Source organism: Musa acuminata, chromosome BXJ2-6 (assembly GCF_036884655.1).
Source record: "Musa acuminata AAA Group cultivar baxijiao chromosome BXJ2-6, Cavendish_Baxijiao_AAA, whole genome shotgun sequence".
NCBI classification, from domain to species: Eukaryota; Viridiplantae; Streptophyta; class Magnoliopsida; order Zingiberales; family Musaceae; genus Musa; species Musa acuminata.
In genome coordinates this window covers 37,456,825-37,481,633 of record NC_088343.1, presented here as the reverse complement: position 1 = coordinate 37,481,633, position 24,809 = coordinate 37,456,825, and the positions used below count along the sequence as shown (strand labels likewise).

The 24,809-nt window shown below is 39.2% G+C and overlaps 6 protein-coding genes across 10 annotated transcripts; 1 reads left to right on the top strand and 5 right to left on the bottom strand.

The window, feature by feature from the left end:
• The first annotated feature begins 691 nt into the window (after positions 1–691).
• Positions 692–3,470, top strand: LOC103989095 (exocyst complex component EXO70C1). The gene has a single exon (XM_065113892.1). It carries the CDS (start codon positions 971–973, stop codon positions 3,107–3,109), a length of 2,139 nt encoding a protein of 712 aa, XP_064969964.1. The 5' UTR covers positions 692–970; the 3' UTR covers positions 3,110–3,470.
• A 342-nt stretch (positions 3,471–3,812) lies between these two features.
• On the bottom strand, positions 3,813–4,483 carry LOC135615427 (abscisic stress-ripening protein 1-like). Its single transcript, XM_065113895.1, has 2 exons — positions 4,270–4,483; positions 3,813–4,167 (listed from the first exon to the last, which is right to left on the bottom strand). Exons 1-2 carry the CDS (start codon positions 4,426–4,428, stop codon positions 4,015–4,017), a joined length of 312 nt encoding a protein of 103 aa, XP_064969967.1. The 5' UTR covers positions 4,429–4,483; the 3' UTR covers positions 3,813–4,014.
• A 2,465-nt stretch (positions 4,484–6,948) lies between these two features.
• LOC135615426 (abscisic stress-ripening protein 5-like) lies at positions 6,949–7,788 on the bottom strand. The gene is made up of 2 exons (XM_065113894.1): positions 7,464–7,788; positions 6,949–7,353 (listed from the first exon to the last, which is right to left on the bottom strand). Exons 1-2 carry the CDS (start codon positions 7,731–7,733, stop codon positions 7,171–7,173), a joined length of 453 nt encoding a protein of 150 aa, XP_064969966.1. The 5' UTR covers positions 7,734–7,788; the 3' UTR covers positions 6,949–7,170.
• A 1,740-nt stretch (positions 7,789–9,528) lies between these two features.
• Positions 9,529–12,703, bottom strand: LOC135615424 (thioredoxin Y, chloroplastic-like). 4 transcript variants are annotated; one of them, XM_065113891.1, is made up of 5 exons: positions 12,460–12,703; positions 11,025–11,113; positions 10,233–10,410; positions 10,008–10,081; positions 9,529–9,890 (listed from the first exon to the last, which is right to left on the bottom strand). In XM_065113891.1, exons 1-4 carry the CDS (start codon positions 12,637–12,639, stop codon positions 10,016–10,018), a joined length of 513 nt encoding a protein of 170 aa, XP_064969963.1. In that variant the 5' UTR covers positions 12,640–12,703; the 3' UTR covers positions 9,529–9,890; positions 10,008–10,015. The 4 variants fall into 4 exon arrangements, with proteins under 4 accessions (XP_064969963.1, XP_064969961.1, XP_064969962.1 ...); XM_065113889.1 differs by having other exon boundaries at positions 9,529–9,851; XM_065113890.1 differs by having other exon boundaries at positions 9,529–9,841.
• A 1,580-nt stretch (positions 12,704–14,283) lies between these two features.
• On the bottom strand, positions 14,284–14,772 carry LOC103989788 (egg cell-secreted protein 1.2-like). The gene has a single exon (XM_009408737.2). The coding sequence runs from the start codon at positions 14,770–14,772 to the stop codon at positions 14,284–14,286; it is 489 nt and encodes a 162-aa protein (XP_009407012.2).
• A 468-nt stretch (positions 14,773–15,240) lies between these two features.
• LOC135615423 (probable helicase MAGATAMA 3) lies at positions 15,241–24,666 on the bottom strand. Of its 2 annotated transcripts, XM_065113886.1 has the most exons (20): positions 24,472–24,666; positions 24,221–24,371; positions 24,009–24,145; positions 23,728–23,925; positions 22,884–23,075; positions 22,736–22,771; positions 21,881–21,966; positions 21,663–21,713; positions 21,128–21,236; positions 20,925–21,030; positions 20,194–20,291; positions 20,008–20,118; positions 19,837–19,929; positions 18,287–18,340; positions 16,793–16,851; positions 16,629–16,713; positions 16,194–16,553; positions 15,991–16,113; positions 15,800–15,886; positions 15,241–15,722 (listed from the first exon to the last, which is right to left on the bottom strand). In XM_065113886.1, exons 1-20 carry the CDS (start codon positions 24,583–24,585, stop codon positions 15,498–15,500), a joined length of 2,475 nt encoding a protein of 824 aa, XP_064969958.1. In that variant the 5' UTR covers positions 24,586–24,666; the 3' UTR covers positions 15,241–15,497. The 2 variants fall into 2 exon arrangements, with proteins under 2 accessions (XP_064969958.1, XP_064969959.1); XM_065113887.1 differs by lacking the exon at positions 21,663–21,713.
• Between the last annotated feature and the right edge of the window lie 143 nt (positions 24,667–24,809).

Below are 24,809 nucleotides of genomic sequence, written 5' to 3'. Positions count from 1 at the left end.
TAAACAAAATATATTTTTTTTTTCTGGTTCTAATTAAAGCGACTAATAATAATTAAGGTGAATAGAATAATTATAACTCAAACAATACTGATTGAATATTAAGGCGAAATTCTCGATTAATCCTTACACCTATTATATGTCTTCAGATTTTTTAATAAATTATATTGTACTTATTTATTTTAGATTATGATTAAGAATCTAATAAAGAATTAGTCCTATTGAAACTTAATTATTCATTCTTCTTCCTTGTATTTATTGGTTTAATTTGGAGAAAAACATATATAGTTCCAAAAGATTCTACAAAAATATCTTCATACAAATTTTATATATAACTTTGAATATATATATATATATATATATAGTGAATTCTCAGAAAAAACTCTCTTTTTTAATTTTTCCCTCAATAAATAGTACCTTATATTTTCATAATTTCTTATCATTTTTACTTAATACTTGAAATACCCTGATTGGACAATCAATCGTCTATTTTTTTTTAGTAGATCCGTAAGGTGAATCGTTATAATATTTTTATATTATATTATAATTTTTTTAATAATAATTAAAAATATTATTACATAATACAAAAATATTATAATATTTTTATAATGTTTTCAACAATATGAATGTTTTTGCAAAAAAAGACTACAATATTTTTATTAAATTAAATTATTATTATTATTATTTTGGTGCCTATAATGAGTCGAGACAATACGTGGTTCCAACTGCCTACGAGTCAACCATCTGTACCTCCGTCCATCTACATCTATCTATGTAAGGCGACGACCGGTTCAAATCTCCCTGGGTTTCCGCCACCCCTACTCCTATCTCGGGGACTCTCTCTCACCCTCGTCTCTATTGACGCCCAATCTTTCCTCTTCCTTTCCCCGTTCTCCTCTCCTCGTCTTCTGCATCCATTTGTCTTCCATCGAATAGTATGCTTGGATATTAACCGCACCTGCTGCGATTATTCATGGAGAGAAGCCAAACCGTTACTCAGAAATTTAGCAGCTTCTCCTCCTCCTCCTCCTCCTCCACCTCCGGCCGCGACGACAAACCCCGGGAGATCGACCGCAGCCGCTCCTTAGGCCCCGTCAAGCTGGAAAAGAGCTACGGGAAGAAGGAGAGGGACACCGAGACGGTGACAATCGAGGAGGATGAAGAAGAAGGACAGGAAGAGGAGGAGGTGGAGGTTGTTGTGGTCGTCAACAAGGAGGAGGAAGCAAGCAGCGCTCCCGAAGAGCCACCGGAAGCCAGCTTTGGCTCCATTTCGGAGGAAGTCGATGGTTTCCTCTCCTTTCTTCTCAGCATTGACGATGGGCGGGATCAGTGGCCTGAGCCGCCGTCAATGCCGGAACCCACCATCAAGAAGTTTCTTGATTTCGTGGAGGAGGAGCTGGTCAAGTATGAATCCGGCAAGGATGGAGCGTCTCCTCCTGCCAACGACGAGCTCGTCCTTTTCGACGCCATTGATCGGGTGGCCAAGCTGACTTCCGCGTTGTCGATCTTCTCGTCGGATACCAAGTATAACAAGGCGATGACTCGCGCCAGCAGCATCCTCCGCTACGCGATGTGTTTCCTCGAGGACGAGTTCCATTCCCTTCTCGAGGACTCTAAACCGAAGAAGGATACCGGCACTGCCAGGCCGAAGACTAAGCGGCGGCCGTCGATCGGACACCTTCACGATGCCATCGATCGCTGCGTTCCGCCGCCGTCGGAACCCGATCTTGCCGAATTTCCTTCGACTTATACGCCGGAGATCATCGAGAGGCTGAGTGGGATCGCCGGCGCCGTGGTCTCCGCCGGGTACGCGACGGAGTGCTGCCAGGTGTTCACCATCTCCCGCCGCAATGCGTTCGACGTCGCCCTGTCGAACCTCGGGTACGAGAAGCTCGGCGTCGACGACGTGCAGAAGATGCCGTGGGATTCGCTGGAGGCCAAGATCGCGACGTGGAACAAGGTCTTCCGGCAGACCGTGGAGGTCGCCTTTCCCCGGGAGCACGACCTCTGCGAGGCCGTCTTCGCCGGCCACAGCGCCATCGCCTACAGCATCTTCCACAACTTCGCCCGTGGCGTCACCGTCCTGCTCCTGGGTTTCGCGGAGGCCGTCGCCACGACAAAGCGCTCCGCGGAGAAGCTCTTCAAGGTGCTCGACATGTACGAGACGTTGCGCGACATGGTGCCGAGGATCGATGCCCTCTTGCGCACCACCGAATCGGAACCGGATGACTCCTCTGCCGCTCACGATCTCACGACAGAGGTGGCGCTGGTTCGCTCGCGCCTCGGGGAGGCCGTCGTCGCGATCTTCTGCGATCTGGAGACCTCCATCAAGACCGACATGGGGAAGAACGCCGTGCCGGGTGGCGCCGTCCATCCGCTCACCCGCTACGTGATGAACTACCTCAAGTACGCGTGCGAGTACAAGAACACGATGGAGCAGGTGTTCAGAGACCACAAGAACTCGGAGAACCCATCGTCGCAAGTGGAGGACGCCGCAAAAGGCGGCAGCGACGACAACCATAACCCGTTCGCGATTCAGCTAATGGAGGCGATGGAATTGCTGCACACCAATTTGGAGTCCAAGTCCAAGCTCTACAGGGATCCCGCACTCTGCAGCATCTTCTTGATGAACAACGGGAGGTACGTCATGCAAAAGATCAAGGGGTCGACGGAGATCCATCAGCTGCTAGGGGACACCTGGAGCCGGAAGCGGTCATCGGATCTGCGGCAGTACCACAAGAACTACCAGCGGGAGACGTGGTCCAAGGTGCTGGCGTGCTTCAAGGACGACGGGCTCCAGGCGAGGGGGCACGTCGCCAAGCCGGTGCTCAAGGAGCGGCTCAAGAGCTTCAACTCCATGTTCGAGGAGATCCACAAGGCGCAGAGCTCGTGGGTGGTGAGCGACGAGCAGCTGCAGTCGGAGCTGAGGGTGTCGGTGTCGGCGGTGATCGTGCCGGCTTACCGGTCATTCCTAGGGAGGTTCTCGCAGTACCTGGATCCCGGGAAGAAATCAGGGAAGTACATCAAGTTCGGGCCGGAGGAGCTCGAGAACTACATCGATGAGCTCTTCTCCGGCAACCCGTCATCCATGGTTAGTCGGAAGAGGACATGAGTGCCGAGAGCTTCTTCTGGATTCCCTCACAGTCTTCTGTGTCCTCCTCCTATTCATGTACGTCACCAACGCCCAACAAAACTTTGTTGTATTCCTCCAAACAGAGATAGATATTATTGTGCGTGTAAACAACGGTAACATAATCAAAATTTTTATCATCATATCAAATAGGGATTTATGGATTCATATTTCAAGAAATTATTGAACTGACTTCTTTGGGACCTCAAAATATATCTATCTATCAGATTTCTTTGACTTAAATATAAATATCTAAAATTTATGTCAAATTAATTTATATTTTTTTAATATTGTATTTCATATTTATATTTAACAATTTTAAATATACATAATTAAAATTTATTTTAATAAATTTAAATTTTTTTGAGCCAAAATAAATCAAGAAAAAGATAAATAAATAAAAATATCATTCACCTTTAAGAGATTAAAATCGAAAACGAAGAACTCTATAAGAAAAGAAAATTAAAACCTGCAACTTTTCTTAGGAATTTTTCCTTTTTCTCAATATTTATTTACAGGACTATTTTTAGTTCTTGTCCGAACTCCACTACAGATGAGAGCCTATATTTGAGATCGACTTCGGCATGGCTTGCTAAGATTAAGAACGATTGCATCTGTCGATCGTATGAGTTCTGTCAGAAATCTACGCGGCTAAAAAAAGATTTGCACCTGATGGAGTCAGAAATCACGAATCCACACATGATTATTAGAACATCGGCTGAAAAAGACAGCGAAGCGAAGGAGGAAGAAGATCAAGAACAGTGCTCAAAGCCATGAAGCAAGCAAACTACTGGGGACAGACACACATGGTCGTACGACAACCAGGAGAGATGAGTCCTTTATTCTACCAAGTAATCTTTCTCGGAAGAGTCGGGTGGATCATCTGTCTACTCGCAGGCGTGCTTCTTCGCTTCCTTCTTCTCATGGTGCTCATGGAATGCGAACCCAGCGCTGCCCACCGCAACAGTGGCAGCGATCTCCTCGGCAACCTTGTGCTTGTGTGCGTTCTCGGGATCCTTCTTCGCCTGGTGCTTCTCGTGCTGCGCCAATGGAACAACCAGATGACCACCAACGATCGCAAGTCGACATCAGATAACGACAATCGATGTCGAGATCGGGGAAATAGAGTTTCGGTGACTTACCAGGGCATAAGCACCGGCAGCAAGGGCACCCAGCTCACCTAGGTGTTCCTTGTGCTTGTGGTGCTTCTCCTCCTTCTTGGGGTCAACCTCGGAGGGGCTCTCCTCATCCCTGTGGTGGTGGAAGAAGTGGTGATGGTGCTTCTGCTCCTCCTCTGCCATGGGGCAAATTATTGACGGACTGTCAGAGGAGAAGAGATAAGGGTGTGGTCATGGCTTGATCATCATATGGAAATTTATAGGAGGAAATTGGGGTTGGAGATTACAGAAATGCCCACAATAATCTTATAAAATAAGGACAATGCTCACAATTAATGGACCAAAATATAAAAGGATTTTGTTGCTGTGTGTGACCACTAGCCATGAGGTGGGTGGCATAATCAAATGGGATGGGATGGATTATGCATACAGCTGTGGCATTTGGGTTGACATTTCAACATGAATTGGCCTCATCTAAAATGTATGGCTTGACAATAACCAACAAGAAAGTGTGAACCCACTCATCATTTCTTTCCACTCCCATGTGTTAATCAAACCATCTCAATTGTTTAGAAAGGTAATGTTGACCTAAATGAGTTATGAAACCAATAAATTCATTTTTATCTTGGGGAGGTGGTTTCCTCCACCAGTCATGACTTGCTTGCTCAGGAAGGAGGGAGGAGAAGTATGATTGAAAAGGATCATGCCTTCCTCATGAAGGAAAAGAAGATGGGAATTCACAAGTGGTCATGCTTTTATTTCAGATTGATTTAAGAGAAGTGGTGTGTTGTTGGCATCTCAAAAGATCATCCACCCTTTGTTGGCCAGATTTGCATTTGGATATTATCATAAAGATCAAGTACCTGTTTCAGGCTTCCTTTAAAATTAGCAATCATTGTCAATGTGATTGGGTTCACAACAATTGGGGTAGAACAAGTGGTTTTTTTTTTTTACTTCTTCTTCAGATAATGTCAATTGATGTTAGTAACTTGTAAGAAAATTAAAATTCTTAATATCTAGAAGCTTTTGACCAAGGTAAAAGATATTTACTATCAGTGATATTTTATCGGACTAGACTTAATTTTGAATCACATGTATAAGAATATAAAAATGATGTGTTTGGTTTATATGAATACCAAAGTCAAGTAAAACGTTTGATCTGATCTTTTCGACGATCAAGTTAGGACTAAGGTAACAAATGAAGTCATGAACTTGATAATAATAAATTCATGAATTTTATATAAAATTAGATCGTAAAAAAATATTTCGTAATAATAAATTCATGAATTGCATGGAGGGTGAGTTTCTATATCACCAAGTAAACAAGTTTATAAATTCATCATGAGATCTTACAATCAAAGATTTATTGGTATGTATTAGTCAAATTTTCAATGCAGATTTGAGAGAATTTTATGTGATCCTGATTTTGAATCTTATCACATCATAAAGATCACCCCAACATGTCAAATTTCAAGGAGATATGACTGATGATAGAAGAAACTTTATATCCAATCAAGCATTTTGTGATAGATACATCACATGGGGTCCCTTTGATGGCCAAATTAAGAAGTAGAGAGAGATGAGAGAAAATTAGTTTAGGAGTATTTATTATATATCATAAGTTGCCACATGAAATATCTACTCAAAGAGGATAAAAATGAAATAAATATAAAAGATCAAATTCAATCTAAATTGAAGACCTTAAATATTATTTTTATAAAGATGAAATTTTATCAATAAAAAATCATAAAAAAATAAAAAAAATTATTCATCAAATAAAATCAATAATATTATCTTCTAAATCACATATATTTAATTTGATATAATTATAATTATAATTATAATTTTCTTTCTACTTATATTCAGATTAGAACATTATAATGTATCATAGAACATATTATGTTCTTTCCTCACATTATGTTTAGAGACCATATTTATTTAATTTCTTGATGGTTATCATCAGCCAATTAATTATATTATTTTTTCATATTACATGTGACTGATATATTCTTTCACTTATTTTCCTCTATTATTAAAATAAATCTTGATCATTCGATTGTTGTGTTAGTGTAAACAACCTTGAGTCGTGGCCTTGGGACAGACGCGGTTTGGTTCGGATCCGGATGATGGGGGTTCTTCCTGGGAGGACTCTTGAGTCCGCTGAGATGGCCAGCCACGATGGTCCGATCGGAAATGGGTCGTCGTTTCCTTCGGGAGGGGGCTCCTCGCTTGGGCGTTTAGTGGGAGGCCACCATCTTCGCACCTGCACACAGGTCAGGTCGGGAAGCTCGACCCGACTCCTCTAACGATCAAGTTAGCAGATAGTGACGGGGGAATTCTTTGGCTAAGTTGTCTCTTCTTCTCCTCCCCCTTCTCCTGATGAATGAGAGGATATTTATAGGGAATGTTACCGTTGTTTAATGTGCCTACTGGCAGGGAGTAGGATCGTACTCTTGGTAGTGACATCGACGTTAACATGGCGTGAGAGATCGAGCCTGAGCAGGGTGTTAATGTACCTCGATCGGCGTTCCGATCTGCGTTGATCAAGTGTTGTCAGGCATCATTTAGGCAAACTTGCGTCACCCGAATTTTATCGTAATTATTATCTTCGTCGAGTTGCATATGGAAACTAAAATGTCCCATCACAAAAACACATTACAGCCTTTAACAGATATCAAGAGAAGATTCAAGTCAACTATCATATTTTATCCAGAAAAAATTATATGCACTTCTTTTTCATTAATAGTAGAGAGAGAAATCAACTGCAAGTCGCACCCCACACTCATACATATTACATCACACAGTAACATATGCACCAAACCAGCACTTATTTGGATGCATTAGAGTGTCAAATCCATGAACGTAAACACTCCACCTCAGTATATATATATATAACATGATATAAGTGTTTACATAGATGCGCCCTTAGAAGAGGTGGTGGTGGTGCTTCCCGCTGGCCTCCTCGGCTTCCTCCTTGGCTTCCTTCTTCTCGTGGTGCTCATGGAAGGCATATCCTCCGCTGCCCACCGCCACCGCCGCGGCAATCTCCTCCTCTATCTTGTGCCTGTGGCCATGCTCCGCGTCCTTCTTGGCCTCGTGTTTCTCGTACTGCACTCGGCACAGAAGATACGAGAAGAACACAAAATCTATTGAGGTCGAATTGCGTTCGATATAGAGAAGAAAAACAGAGTGCAAAATATACGATCAAAGAGAGCTACCAGAGCAAAAGCACCGGCGGCGACGGCGCCCATCTTTCCGAGATGTTCCTTGTGCTTGTGTTGCTTCTCTTCCTCCTTGTACTTCTCGTAGTCGTCGGAGGCCGACTCGGCCACGACAACCGTCTCGGTGTACCCGGAGGCGTAGGCGTCACCGCCACCGGAGTAAGCAGTCTCCGAGTACACCGCCTCCTCGGTGAGCTGCTCCTCGGCGGGCTGCTCTTCCTCCTTGTGGTGGTGGAAGAAGTGGTGGTGATGCTTCTCCTCGGCCATCCGCGTTTCGACGACGCTTCACGTTGTTCGGGGACTGGTCGCTGTGGCACTCGACATGGGTGGCTGCGGTATTTATAGTGGCTCCGAAGCTGAAAGAACGGTCCGATTCGATCAAGCGGACGGTCGGTGATCTGATTCGACCTCGCGATTACCGATGAGTGACTTGAAGATGGATTCGGACCGTTCGATGTCGATCGGACGCCCGAAGTGCCGCACGCGTCACCGACAAAGTCGGAGGGCGACGTGGTGGGCCCCATCGCACGTCCTTCTCATTCGGCTCCTTTACGTAGACATCAGCGAGGTACACCTTTCGCCGGGGCCCACTCGAGTGTGCGGTTGAGAAGAAGACGCGTGGGTTTGCTTCGTCGCGAATCCTCTCGATAGGTCCGCGAGTTGTGGGGCCCGACAACGCGCTGTGTCGGCAAGAAGCAAATCCGGGAATCCAATCGGGTCTTGTGGTCCGGGTACGGATCCACCTCTCATCATCAGATATCATTCCAGCCGTCCATTATCTTTAGGTGTACGGTGTGATCTAAAGATGCAGAAATCAGTCAAAATAATAATAACAAAGGGCAAATAAGTAGAGGAAAATTATCGATGGTGCTTCACATCTTCTTCGAATTGCAAGTGTCATTGACATGGGAAAAGGATTGATACAGCAGCAACCTACCAAACAAGACTTGTAGGTTGGCACACGGCATCATATTCCTTCATGGGAAGGGAGATTATAATTATGATCACTCATGACTTGTGTGTGATCGTATCAATTCCAATACAGATATGATATGGGTGTCATTATCATTATAATATGTGTGTACATAGCAACTGGCAAAAAGATAGGAGGGATGTATAGTATACTTGTCGACAACTCTTTCGCAAGATGTGTCCAAATGTTGCAGTCCTCTTTTAGATGCCTAATTAATTGTACATATATTTCCACTGAACAAACTGTAGGTGACTTGTGAAACCAAATGTTGAATTGGATCCAACTATTTTGGCTACATACAATTTGTAAGATAAATCGAAGCAAGTATGGTTGGTGTTGCTTCCAAAAGAATTTCTTTGAGAATCTAATAAGATTAATTTATTCTTTTTTCTATGATAGATAGATAGTCAAAATTTCATCTTAAGGTCTACTAGAGATCAAAATTATTATTTAAAAAAATATATATGTTTCTTTTGTCCCTTTCAATCCATCAAAAAAAGTAAAAAAGAAAAAAACCGATGGATATTATTTAAGACAATTATGTTCTTACAAAATACATAGCAAGTGAATAAAAAATATATGGGTTTTGGGTATTGACATTAATCTATATGTATTGCAAGAATCAAAATAAATGGAAGGAGAGACATCAGATGTTGCAAGAATCAAAATAAACTTCTCTTTCCCTACAAAAGTATAACTATCTACCTATATATCAACCAAATGTATATTTTTGTATTGTGATACCGGTATGTTTTAGTCAAGTACTTAATAATACAAGGGACTTATCTCTTGGAAGAACCATAGTTATACAATATGAGAGAAGAATCCACCTGTGGAAGGCTAACATACTAGTGAAATAAATAAATAAATAAATAAATAAATAAATCTCAGACCAGGAACAACTTGGAAAGTTTGAATCACCTGTTTAGCATCTAATCTGATTCACTTAAACATCATTAACAATTAAGAGAGTCATGTAAGTTGTGTGTGTGGAAGAGTATGCTCTCATTTTCGGTAAGATAACTCACTTATGGTATTTAACCATGCAGTTCTTGTATCAAGAGTAATGGAAACCACAAGGCAAAGCCATCAGACACAACACTGCAAACCCATGGTTGTATATTATACAAAGAAATTGTATATGATTTCCCGTTGGTTTCACTTATGGAAACATAAAAAAGTACATCACACATAGAAGGAACAGAAGACATTAATAATACAAGAGTAGAACTTTCAAATCTAGTTAGGGAGTTACATGCAACAGAGCCACAAATTGATCAGTGGATGCTGTTACTTGTGAGGTCCCTTTTTGTCACATGAAACTTCACCACCGCAGTGACTCCAACTGACATCTTGAATTCTGTGGGTATGCAAACATTACACAAAGCCATCCGATTCAGACCTGCTTAACGCTATACGAAGCAAACATCATAGAGTATATGCAATATAACCTAATAGAATTAACGATGAATGAGAATGCTGAGAAGTTACATAAGGGGGAAAAAAAGTCTAACAGGAACAAGTGGTATCAATTGGTGGTCAATATGATTAAATGGTTAAAAATTTACCTTATCAGTTACTGTTTGACTTTAAAAGCATCCTCAATGCGTTGGATAAGCTGATGGGCAGGCATGGCTCCTTCCTGAATATTGACCAAAATGTTGTTGCCACAACAAGATGCATACTCAGTGTCAGTGCATGTGCATTTCAGGATGAGATAATGGTATAACAGTTTTAGCTAGAAGAAAAATAGGGAACAAAATAAACAGAGCAATGTGCTTTTTCAATCTTACGAAGCGATCCAAGGGTTTTCCATCCTTGAAAATGATGAATGTAGGCAATGCCTTGACTTGGTACCGATCAGCGATGCTAGTGTATTTTTCTGTATCAATTTTGACCACTTGGATTTTATCTTTCATTTTTTCACTCACTTCTTCAAGAACAGAAACCATGAATTGACAAGGACCACACCTACCGGATAAAAGAAAAAAGAGTCATTTCAGATTCAGAACAGCATAAGTATTATATGCATCTGAGGCACCATTACAAAATATAAACGCTGCACAAACACTACCTCCTGATTCACAAAAATCCAAAATTCCAAGAGAAAAACTTTCACATACACATGATAAAAATGATGTGCATGATTTGCTCCCATTAGAAGAGAGGCAGCCTTCAAGTGGTGGTCAAATCAGTGAACCTAGCATCATATGGTGCCCAAAGTTGAGAAAGGCTTGGCCCAAAAAGAGGATTTCTCACTATCAATCAGTAGTCTTTTGCCGTTTGAGATGATAAAATGCTAAAAACTCGTCTGTTTTAAATGATAAAGGTCTCAGCCTGTTCGATATTACACATCAGTGTGTGGGCAATCAGCTCAATGATTTACAAAACATTTGAACTTCTAAAAGAATCAACTTCAAAGCTTTTCAAAATTGAGCTAAAAAAAGTTTAAACATCGACAATACAAAAAACAACAATCATCTTAAAGCAAAATAATAGCTTAACATCTAGCATCATAAGCTAAGACAATGACCACCAGACAAAAAAATTAAATAAATTACCTAGAAAGTGAAACAAGGACTTACCAAGTTGCATAAAAGTCAACCAACAGAGGCTTATCACATTTTTCCAACAATTCATCAAAAGAAGAGAAGGCTTGCTTCTTTGCTTCTATCTGTAAAACCAAACAAAGAAATACTGTTGTTAAATTCAACTTCGTACAACCTCTAATTACATCTGGATAATAAATGAAACAAGAAAAATGCATAAAATGGGCATTTATAGAAAGGAGTGCCAAGCCCAATTCCTTAATCTTTCCTACTACACTTTCTTTGTCAGGTAAAGGGATGCTCATCGCTCATTTAAACAACAATAAACTAGAGCGCATAACAGGATCTGGCTAAACCAAATTTTAGCTTCTGAATAAAAAAAATCAAAAATCCTTCGACATACGAAGAAAGATTATTGTTAAATTCAACTTCGTACACCTTCTAATTACATCTGGATAATAAATGAAACAAGAAAAATGCATAAAATGGGCATGTATAAAAAAAGTGCCAAGCCCAATTCCTTAATCTATCCTGCTACACATTCTTTGTCAGGTAAAAGGATGCTCATCGCTCATTTAAACAACAATAAACTAGAGCGCATAACAGGATCTGGCTAAACCTATTCGTGAGAGAGGTGAAATTTTAGTTTCTGAATAAAAAAAATCAAAAATCCTTCTACATACACACACAAAAAAAAAGAAACACCTTTTTGACTGTCAAGATATGTTACGTACCACTCCAGTTTATGCTTCATAGGCAGCTAAAGGAATGCATACAAGCAGTGAAAATTCATTAAAAAAAAACTATTCTCAGGTGGGCACGGGAAAATTTTCATCATTCCGTGACAACATGTCGAATTAGAAAAAGCTATGCAATGCAGCAGGCAATTCTGAATTATGCCTTCCAAGTACTTCACTCCAACTGCCAAAGAACATTCGATATTAGAATAGCTAATGTAAATACTCAGATTCCGGAAAAATACAGTTCTATTATAATATATAAGCATTTAACCGAAATATCACACTGACTGAATTCTCTATATCAGACGCCTTCCAATTGAATTATCGTCTAACACTTAAAAGGCATCATCTCAGCTTTTAGTTTCTCATCGGCTACAACCATTCAAACCAAGCTCGAATAACCACAAACAGAGACGCTAACATCATCCAAAGGCCATAAATAATTGACCCATAGAAGCAATAATCGGGTCAATTTCGAGACCGTGCGAATTCTAAAAGAAATCAGACATAACTTAGCATCGAATCACCACGTCACAACATATCACTCATACAAGGATCTGTAATATCCAAGAATCAAGCGCAAAGAAGAGACAAATAGCGGTAGCACTTCAAATTTCCAAATATTAGAGTTCTTCGAGTAAAAGAAAAATCAAGATTCCAAATCCAAACTAATCATCATCGAAACAAATCGAACGAAAGAAAGGGTTGGGAAAGGGGGAAGGACGAATCACCCGCGGAAGAACTCGGCGTTGCGGGAGGGCGCTAAGCCGGCGGGTCCCGGTCGCGAGGCGGCAAAGCCGCGCGACGCGCTGCGACCCGAAGGCGGAGAGCTTCGAGGAGCGGAGGGAGACGGAACTGCGGCGGAGGTCGCAGGTCGGCAGGACCGCCGCAGCAGAGGAGCAGGCCGCCATTGCTTTCTTGCTTAGGATGGGATGGAATGGAATGTCCTCAACCCCCAAACTCGGCGGAAGACGGAGATTTTTAGGAGGGCTTAAATAGAACGCGACGGGGGAGCGATGAGACCGTCGCGTGTTGCGGGTTTTAGGGTTCCTTTGCGTGTCGGGCACGCCCGACCCGTTTGCGGAAGACGCATCTTTCGGCATCAATTATTATTATTATTATTATTATTATTATTATTATTATTATTATTATTATTATTATTATTATTATTATTATTATTATTATTATTATTATTAATATTCTTATTTCTTATATCACATCAATAGGTTTGGATTAATTGTTGTTTTTACTTGGCAAGTTTACTTGCAAGTGAAAAATAACGCAATCCAAAAATAACACATAATCCAAACCTATTGATGTGATATAAGAAATAATAATAATATCAAACTTTTAATATTATATAAATTTGAAGAATAATATCAAAATTATTATATAATAATATTATTATTATATAATATTATAATATATAATAATATAAAAAAAATTGAAGAATCATATTCTCCATGAAATTGAAAATGAACACTACCATTCTATATTTTACAGGATTTACAATATCATATATATAATTTTGATCAAATGCATACAACTCTTATGAAAACTAAAAAATGTTCACGAAATTTTTTATCTCGAAAATTGATCTTACAATTTGTAATGGAAACTCCTTCATTTGATTTCGCTTGTGAAAGAACAACACTAAAAAGTCTGATATACTTCATACTGAATATAGAATAATCATTCCTAAAACATATAAAATTTATTAATTGATTAATTAATCGATGATAGACTATTTATGCTATTTGTTATATTTTTTCTATGACCATCCTTTGATGTTTACTTACAATGTTAGAAATAAGCTTCATTAAATTTATTTATCAAAATAAAAGATTTAAAAGGAATCCAATGAACACTTACTATTTTATATTCAGCTTATTGAGGTTTTAATTATTCTTCTCTAACATCTTCTTCTGTACATATTCTAGGTTGAGTTGCTTATGGTAGAATGAAAAATAAATTTTTTATCTAGTTATCTAAAAAATATATATATATATATTTGATATGACTCATGAAGGCCTCAGTGGTATGTGATTGCTCAATCATGGCTCCTCAGCTAATTCATTTATCTCCTCAACTATTGGTATATAAGAATGTAATCATGCTTTATATAGCAAATTATTTAACTCTTTAATGATCTATAAATAATAGAAATAATTATTAGAATAATTTTTCAAAAGTAACTACAATAATAAATAAATAAATCTGAATTTAATTCCAAAACAAGATACTTACTTTTGATTGTCTATATATTTTAATTGACAAAAATCATCCTTATCAAATATAAATTAGGATTATATATATATATATATAATCTTAATGTAGAGTAAGATTAAAAGATTTAATTAATCAGATTAAGGTAAGGCAACCAAAAGATCGACTTCATAGCTTCAATTCCAATTTATTGACACCGATAGACTTGTCGCAGTAACATGCACTTGCATTTGCATGGATACATGTTTATATAGTGTGTGATACGTATAAGTGTAAGACTACGTGATGACCAATACTCGTGTAATAAGTAGGACTGCAGCATTAGAGGCTTAGACCGTTGGGTCTTCATCGAAGGCGAGTTCCGTGTCGGCCTTCGAAGCAGTGGGTGCAGTGGTGGGAGGCGGCGGGAGCTCAGGGGCGGGGGGAGGGGCGGTGGCCTCGAAGTCGCAGTAGCCGCGGAGGATGTCGCTCTCCTGGGTGGTGAAGCCGAGGGTGGTGAGCATGGAGGTCCAGCAGTGGCGGGTGATGACGCGGATGGCGCGGCAGCAGTCGAGGCCCAGGTAGGACTCGCCGTTGATGAAGAAGAGGACGATCTCGTTGGTGCAGGAGCGCAGCTCCAGCAGCGCGTTCCAGCAGTCGACCAGCCCGCCGCCGCCGCCTCCGGTGAGCCCCGCTATGAGACGTGCCTCGAGGGCGGCAACGCGGAGTTGTTCCGCGGCCGCCGACTCCTCCTCCTGGGGCGGAAGCTCCCCGGCGGCGCCGAAACCGACGAGGGAAGCGACGATGAGTGCCACGGTCAGCTTCTGAAGGGAAGACATGTTGACTGTGTAAGCAGCTACTAAAGTCGAAGAGAACACATGAATTTATAGTCGGAGGTGGCGCCGTGCCGGGAGGCGAAGAGGGAGGGGGAAGACGAGCAGTAGTTGTACGGGTTTGAGAGTTACGAAAGGAGAAAGACACACACAAGTGCAGTCATTGTCACATTTGCAGCCATGGCTGCTGCCGCTGCTTCTTCTTCTTCTTCCACATTAATTAGCATTCATCAGTGCAATCAACGGACCTTTTTATTATGGTATGGCTTTTATCTTCTTTATTCTTTGAGTACTTCGTAGTGCCATCGATAATACTAAGATTAGAAGAATAAAAGCAGTAGTAGCCAACGAGAGGGTCATACCGAAACGTTTAACCATCCAAAGATGCTAACCTGCTACTGCCTTAATGACTTTGCTTCTGTGGTGAAAAGCCGAGCACATTAGAAAACAAAACCTATGCAAATTACATCAAAGTGGAAAAATGGGTTGCAATGGTGTTAACATAACAATATGTCTCATAAAAATAATCAACCACAAAAATGACCCATCACGACATGAGACTGTAATGATCTTACTGGCCACAAATGCAAGCTAGACAAACCAGCATCAACCTAATTGTCTGCTGAAACAAACACCAGTCTGAGTTCCACTCAACATCACACCGTAGGACATGATTAATTCTCCCACCTGAACATTGCATATATGTTTGACAATTCACGAAAGCCCAATTTCTAATCCTCGTCAAAACCTCCACCATCATCATCCATACCATAATCCTGCATATCCCCCGCATTTTCTTCAGGATTATTCAAAATGGTGTTTTCCATTTTTTCCATTTCACCATGCACAGCATTTATCGTTTGAGCCTTCTTCAGATCCCTCTTCTGTTGTGCAAGATCAACTTGCATTTTCTGCAAGCTATCGTCGCTAAAGAATGCAGCATAGGGCTTCGTTACCTGCAGTGAGATATTCATTAAATATGGTCCAACGATCATGCAGGCAGGCCTAAAGGATAAAACCCAAGGAAACAAACCTTGGCATAGCAATTTCTATCTTTTGCACTCGTCACAAGATTACTCCAATGATTGTCTTGCATCAAGGTTGAAGCAGATCCCACCACCTGAAGCATCACTTATATGATATCCAGGAAGCTAAAATCATATTGCACATGAGAAACAAAAAAAAGGGGCAGCAAGAATCGTGGCTCTAAAATAAGGCTTTTACCAGCACGGAAGACTTGGCTCTGGTTAAGCCAACATTCATTCTTCGAAAATCAGAAACAAACCCGATCCCTTTACCAGTATTTGCTCGAACACAAGAAAATATGGCAATATCTTTTTCTCGTCCCTGTTCAAACAAGAGGGTAAATACGGTTCAACATATGCAGCAAGAAACCAAATAAGGTTGACATCTATTAGCTACATCACCTGGAACCCATCAACAGTATTTATATCTACAATTTGATCAGATTGCTCTCCAAAAGTGGCACGAAAGTGTTCCCGCAAAAGCTTAACTTGATAGCTGTACGGAGAAATGACTGCCACCTGAGGACTGGCTCTCAGCTCTGGGTAATAAGTAGCCAGTTTATGATACATAAGAACTATAAACTCAATCTCTTCTTCATTCACCCAAGAACCACTTCCTGATGGCTGAGTTTCAGCTCCATCTATATCAAAAAAATAAAATGGTCCAAAGCAGCGGTGCAAATGCCAAGGACGCACTCTTTTGACTGTTTCTCCATCTTCTAAAGAACCACCATAAAATTCTTTCGAGGGAAAGATGCTAATCTATGTTACCAAAAAAAAGGATAAATTTCAGAAAAATGAACTAGCACCTTTGTCATGAAAAATAAAACCTCTAACCTCTGGATGCATGCGATATTGGGTTTTGAGCATATGTACAGGAAATCCAGCCTCCTGAAATCTCTTAAACAGACTCGTACCATATCTAACAGAATCAAGGACATGATTTCAACTATATTTCATAGAAAACAAAGGCACAGTCTTAAAATGATGTAATAGTTTACCCAAAGTGCTCAGCAGTCGTAGAAATTACAGTAGCCGGCAGCTGAATGGGATCACCAACCTAAAGGAAACATATCATGACCACCCAAAAAATTGAGATATTTAAGACATTTCATTGATTAAAAAACAATTAGCAGTTTAACACCTTAGAACAATTAATCAACAGTGTGATCATGTGGCAATAATAAGTTGCATGGGGCTGACATGCAAACACTCACATAGACAAAATGGAGGCTTGAACATGATCCTGTATGTTCAAGGATAGATCAGAAATATCACAACCACTAAAATTTGGTGTTGAGATGTTTAGAATGGTGAAATCAAATAAATGAACAGGACATTCTGTCTTATATGCTTCAAAACTTTTCTTGGTCTGCTCAGATATTTCAAATTGATGATTTGGATTCCACCTAGCATATGATTAAGGAGCTTCCTGCAACAAAGGAAGTTGATCTATAAACAATTTATAGGATGTGCATCATGTTGAAAACCTTGAATAATCAATTTTAATCACCAAGTATTGGATGACTTTAAAAACTGAGTATTGAGTCATCTCAAATCCTCAACTATATGGATCTGCAACCTAGATACACTTGCTAGAGCTAGCAAGAGAAAATTGAGCTAAGATACTTTACTAATACTTTCATATTACACTCAAAATCAATTATGGAAAACCTGAAGGAAAATCAAAGTGTCAAGTGCATAAGACGTAGACCATGGGCCATAGTTGAATGCCCACGTTGTTGATCTTACTCTAAATACCTGCAATTTTAACATATTTGATTCATGTTACTCCCAAGTGATCAGTTGCCTAATTTTAATATTAGAACTTCAACCTCCATTCAAGGGCTGAGATCAAGGGCTGAAATTCAACCTAGGCAATGAGAGTTCCAGTAATGAAATAGCTTCTCCAATTGTGGGGATAAGACTGCATATATTGACTCTCTCCAAATCCTGAAATGGTGTGGGATCCTTGTACAGTAGGCAGCCCTCTATATCAACCTGAATACCAATTTCAACTTACCAGCCTATGACTTCAGTTGTGAGTTCAAGATGATGTGAATGGCTCATTAACATATGTGATAAATGTCTAAAAAATAGTACAACACTAATCATAAAACCCAAAAAGAGCATAAGCAAATGAACTTGTCCAAGGAGAGAAGTATGCCTCATCTCAGACAAGAATTTATCTTGCGAGTGCTTGAATATTGTACATATACATTACTTCTGAAACAGTAACAAGTTCTTCCTGCCAGTGGGTAGACCTTGAGTTGACTGTGTGCTGAACTTATAAGCCTCATTTACAGAAATTATGCCTATTATTACATGGAAGTGCACTTTCAGTGAAGAAATTACTAGGCTCAAATTAATGAAGTAAAATGCTAATGCTTATTTTTTATAAGAGGCACTTGTGTCATGTAAGGTAATGATACTACTGCCACAACACAACCAACAAAAGGATGGCTTTCACATAAACCGCTAAGAAAGGAACATACAAGAAAAACTTGTCTGCATCCATGCACCAGAGGAACAAGAGTTGCTGGTTCTACCTGAGGAAACAGAAACAAAAACTGAACATTGTAGCTAGGTTGGTAAAACTTTACTTTGAATTTTTGGCAATTTGTTACACATCAAGAGAGCAAAAGCAAATAGCAGCAGACTATGCAAGTAAACAAAGGTATCAATTAAAAACTAAACAAAATGAGAAGACAAAAACAATAGGTTATAAATTCTTAATTCAATATTTTCCAGGAAGCAGCTGAAAGGAGAGAACCAACATGGCAACCACAACCCATAAGGTTACTATTTGTGGTTTTCTGGATGGATCTTTTCTTAACATTAATCTTAGTTAAAGGCCATATTACCAGACAAATTAAAGCCCTATAAACTGTTTATAATAAAGCTTTCTTAAATCTACCTCTAACTCTAGTCACACGATTACTGCTAATTCAAACCCACTTTAAAAAAGCAACATTTGTTACGAAACTATGTTTAAGACATCAAGCAAACCTGCCATCTCAATACAAAATACCAGGAGTCCACATTTTCTATTTTCGTGTGTGGCAAAGTGCAGGCTTGTGCCTAACAAGCCCCTGGATCTTTTTCCAAGAATTTATAAAGATGTGAAAAGCCTCATGACAGCTGCCTAGATAATCACTTAGAACCCGGACAATCCATAGCATCTTGCAGTCCATATAGAACCAAATCAGAAGCCTATGATGACCAGTGCAAGCACACACGAACCATGATTAGCTGTGAAACCTGCAGTTTGGATGAGGCCAGAATCTGACAAGTATTTCCTAGAAGCCAAATTGATGCCAAGAATTACTCTTTGCTCCATCTTATTTATTAAATTTACACTATGGATTTTTTTTTTCCAAGATCACCACAAAATAATTCAAATCTTTAATAAACACAAACAACAGCGTGATTTTCTTGAAGCCTCAGTTAATCTTATTGGCTTGCTTTCGTAAGTCGATAGTAAATCTAAATTGTTTTTCTATGCCTTGAAAATGTTACATCAGAACATGATAGTTCTATGCTATCCTCGGCTTAAGACAAACTGCTAGGGCTTGAGAGTTCTAACATCATAATAATTATCACGAGAAATTCAAACAAAAGCACTGGCACCACCATAAGATTGCCCCCTCTGCAACCTCGGTGACTGGCATTCAAACCATGGCAATAGCCACTCTTCCGGGAGACCTCGTGCATTTTGCCACCCTTTTCTTTAAAATTCCAGGAACAGTATCAGTTACCCAACTTAGGTTTTTTTTTTCCCCTTGACAAAAGCTAAGCTTTACAACTTCAATTTTTGGTCCAGTTAGATTGGCTACCTTGCAAATACCAAGATCTGACTTGCCTTCTGATTCCAAGCCTAGCAACCACAAGATAAAGCCTCTCCTATCCTGTCATATCACACTCACCTATGTCTATCCTGTCCAATATGTCAGGAAAACAATATAACCCAGCAAAAAAGAAAACTTAGAATCTCCAAATCATGATCAAAATTATATGACATCAAGCGAAAGGAAATGATACTTACAGCTTGTGCAGCTTCATCAATTATAACAACATCAAACACACGATTCATCCTACTGAAATGAGCTGATCCGCTAAAACTAAGAGTAGAAAAAACCTGCAAGATAGAATGAATATCAGGATAAAATGACAAATAACAGTTGATGCCAATTCTTTTTAATAACAGCTAGCATACAATTGCTGCTTCATCAAGAATTGAAGCACGAATACGATCCCGATCAGCTGCCCCTCCAGATCCATGTTTCCCCACACCAGTGCGATCTACACCAGCACGCTTTTGTTCTACCTGCATAAAGAAATATCAGGCACCACTGGTTTGACTAAGATTTTAAAATGTAAATCCCAACTGAGTAATACATACAAGGTAATCCATTGATACTGCTTGCACAGAATGATGTGCTTTCAGACCAATTCGGACAATTTTGGGATTATATATATGGCCATTCTCATCATGGATACCTGAAAAACATATACACTTAAATTTGTCTGGATAGAACTACTACAACCAAATTACATATGGTAACAAAGGATCTATCAAAACATCTAATGCTTGGCCACAAGGACAAGCATATTGCATTAAATATTATCACCAACAACGGCATGAAAATCCTACTTGAATTTCAGAAACTAATGACTATATAAACAATCTAATAATCATCCAAACCCAAAGAAAATCAACAGATAACTACTACAACTGTTAGATAAATCATATATCTGGTCACACTACTACAACTGTTAGTTAATATTATATGGCAAAATGCCTTCAACCAAAATAACTAACATCCAACATTAAAAATGTAGGTCGAAATTAGGTATATGGTGTATCATGAATTTCATTATAATACAATTTGTATAGATCAAGCTCATTCATCCCCAAAAGTATCACAAACTTCACAATCTGTATCACACATGCTTCTTTGCTTATGAATTCTACTAGAGAATATAGTGCCATGCAAACTAGTATGAATCTTGAAATGATTTGTATGAAATTCCCAGCAGAGTCCACCAATCACTTGCATTCATACAATTATATAGTATAATCTTGAAATGATTAACAACAAATGAACCATGTGAGTATGTAAAATTTCTCACCTGTATGTAAAAGGCGCAATACTATCTCATCAAGTGCTGAGTTCGATGGAGCACAAACCAGGACATGTACCCGATATTTGCGGTTAGAATTGACAATCTCGGGTTTCTATGCAGAATATGAAGAAATTGTATTGATCTAATCAAAACAAAGTGATCCAATTAAAACAAATCATAAAACAGAATATGATGTTTCTGAAGAATACCAATTCATTTCCTGTAGGATAAAAACCATCATCACCATCTACAGGCATGATTAGATCTCTTGGATTAGCACCAGACAACCAGGGAGATGCTTTCTTCCAGTGACAACACCTGTGAATCTAAAAACATTATATGACCCAAAACCTTTAAGGTCATAAAATAATGCTCCATCTACAAAACTTAATTGCTTAATGGTTACTTTAGCTAAATATTTATATCAATTAGTTAAAAAGAAAAACAAATGAGAAAAGAGACCTATACACAAAGGGTTGAATCTCATAAATAAACATGAAACCAAATTAAAATATCACATGATATCACAATCGCAAATAAAGCAACGCCTCCACCATTTATCTTTCTGCAGATGTATTGCACAACAATATGCCTTCTAACTATATGATTGGGCATGCGTATAAACTGAAGATGTCATGAATAAGTTCTCATACAGCTACTTCTCATATCACTACTCAAGATAAAAAATGTTTCAGTCTACTCGTAAAAGTACATGATTAAGGACATGGAGCATTTGTACCATACTTTTCCTCAATTTGCAGTTCAGGCATGTGTTTTACAGCAGACAAACCCCCCCTGTGGATAAAAAGTATTCAATTCATTACTTTCAGGCATTATTTAGCAATAAACAAAAACCACCTTCTCAGTTCTGATAAGTAGACAGACATATGTAAGTAAAGGAAGATGCTGCAATTATTTTAATATTCTCTTCGGCAACACATAACAGAAAGGGAAACAATTACTTTGATCGCACTCTTCCAGGAGATGAATGAAGAACAGCACTGAGAAGTCCAAGAATTGTCTGTGTTTTTCCAGTTCCTGGTGGACCCTAGGAAAGAACATGCCATGAGAACCTGGATAAATGACTTCCATTCATACCAAAAAAAATAGTGTCAACAAATTCCTCTACCCAAAGGAAAGAGATACCACTATATATGTTTTCATCTATTGATTGCAGGAATTACTACAAGACTGTGAAAATACTCAGCATAAAAAATTTGAACTAGCTATTTCAGTTATTAACAAGAATTAGAAATCCACATTATCAATTTAACTTCTCATGCTCTTGCTGTCTTCCTATATATAATGCTGATTGATGATTTAACTTAATAGAAACTTTATAATGGAACATTCATTAAGATTGGAAGGAGATTGATAAACCACCTCAAGTGGATATAAAGATATGTTATAGTTGATTCTCAATAATCATGCCTAAAGTTTTGGAAGATAACTCATTATAAATAGGAAGCATGTCAAATACTTGGGTAATCACTGAAAGCTACTTGAAATGATTTATACATGCAGAACAGATATGGTTGTATAATCTCAAAGTTCTTATCTAATTTTTTTCCTTTATTTTAACATCATCCTGCTGTACAACTATTGCTACTACAACAACAAACCCAACTATTTGGGCTCAGTTATCTATTACTGCTTCCAAATCCCATTTTTAACCTAAAATATGGATATACATCAGAAAATTTACAAAATGTAAGGAGATCCAAACATCCAATTATATATATACATGGAAGCCTTAACATAAAACTTTATTCGAACAAAAACAAATAGTCCAGACAATAGCAATGTTATAACAGTACCTGTATTAGAACAAAAGTTCTACGTGAAAGTCCTGCCTGCAAAAAGAGAGAAATTATATGATCAAAACCATGCATGTACAGATAAACAAAAGTACATTTCCATAGCAGGATTGCCTTTATATGTTGGTAGTTTGTGGAAAGGGCTTACATGTATGGCTTCTACTTGTGACTGATTGAGATTGTTTTTGAGGTTGTCCATAAGTGGTCTAGGAACATTCCAAGACCGATCTTCATCATTGTCTGGCTTTTCACTAGCTGACAATATCAATCCCCTGAAGGGAAGAGAAGAAATAGAATGCAGCGCCACATATTCACGAATGATTGTTGATAAACTGCATATCTGATAAAACAAATCTTGTCATAATGAGTATTCGATCTCTTTAAAAATAAATTAACATATCATACTCTACAATTGCTTAAAAAATGTCCACACTCAAATAATTCTTCTCCTAGGAATGCCACAAAGAAGTAAACCAATGGGCAACAATGACTACTACACTGTAAAACTGATCCACTGTAAAGTTTGAAATGTCAGGACACATTTAGGAAAATATAATAAGCGCATATTATTACTGTGCCTGCTCGTACCACAGACATGGCACTCGACAAAATATCATATTTCCTCAACAGTGTAGTGGCATGTAAATAGCACACTCCATTTAAAGGACCGTACTGTGTCAGAAAATAGCAGGTACTGGCGCAAGCATGACAATCTTTTGCTTGATTTACAATTCAGGGAAGTTTAAAACACCGTTGAGAATCAAAATCTGCTGTAAGGTGCGATAAGAAATGGAAATAAGTTAGGATTCTGATGCACGTTGGGGAAATACTGAACATAATCTTCAATGAAACTTTACATTGAAAGGAAATTAGCATGAATCTCATATTTGACTTTCTTTGCATTTTTTTAACAAAATTCTGACTTAGATATATTTTGAACATGGAAATTAAGTTCGAAATTCTCAAGTATGCATAGAAGAATGCAAACTTACTTTTAAAATCCATAAGAAACTCTCAGTAGCTTTAAAAATAGCAAACATCTTCAACAGCCTTTGGCTAGGTTCAGGTTCAGCTGTATCCAAACGCTTGACCTCTCCAGCAACGAAGGTTCGGACTGCAAGAGTTTCTCTTCCTCCGCGATGTTCCACCAAGGCAAATGCATAAGCATCCGGTGCTATTCCCTCTTGGAACTGCAAGACGCAAGACAACTCCCACCAATTGAGCAAACATCACGCCCAAGATTAAGGTAAAGCATAAATGAACAAGCAAAAACCTTGCTCTTCGAAAGGAGCAAGAGATCATTCTCCGACACTTCTCCTCGGAAATCATCGAGAACTGCCAACGAAACCCTATGAAATCCATCGGTCTCATTGCAAGAAGCGATGGCGCCCTTCTGCCAGTCCGATTTATCTGGCACCAGAAAAAGGAATTACGGTGAAATCGGATACTCTTCCAAAACAATGATGCCTCGAAAAGAAGATTCACCTTCGTCATCGTTGCCTTGGACGATCTGAGCCTTGACCTCTTCGAAGAGAAGGGGCTCGAAGATGCCGAGGTACTCCTCGACGTCCTTGAATGTGTTCTTGACGCGCTTCAGCCTCGAAGTGGATTCATTCCGGTCTTTCCTGTTCTTCTTCTGGCCATCGACCCAAAATCCATCAGAAACCAGTGAAAGAACATATCGAAAACCCTAAAGAAAGAGGAGAGAAAAAATTGAGATAGAGAGAGTGGAGTACGCCGGATTCTCTGACGAGGCGGAGGTAGTCCCAACCGAGGACGACCCTCTGGAAGCGGTAGACAGGAGAAGGGGAGGAGGAGGAGGGAGCGGAAACGGCCTTGTCGACGGCCATTTGCCGGCCGCTTCCCCAGTAAAACCTTCGCGCGAGGGTTTATGGAGACGACGCCAACAGAAGCGGTCGCGTTAACGTCAGTCGAAAATAGACTTGGGAGACAGATATAAATATATCTTCGAAATTTAGAATATCAAAAAAAAAAAACAAAAACCATTTAAAAATACAAGTGTTATTTAGATTTAGACGAATTTTCGAAAAAATTCATATTTTGACTTTGTCTG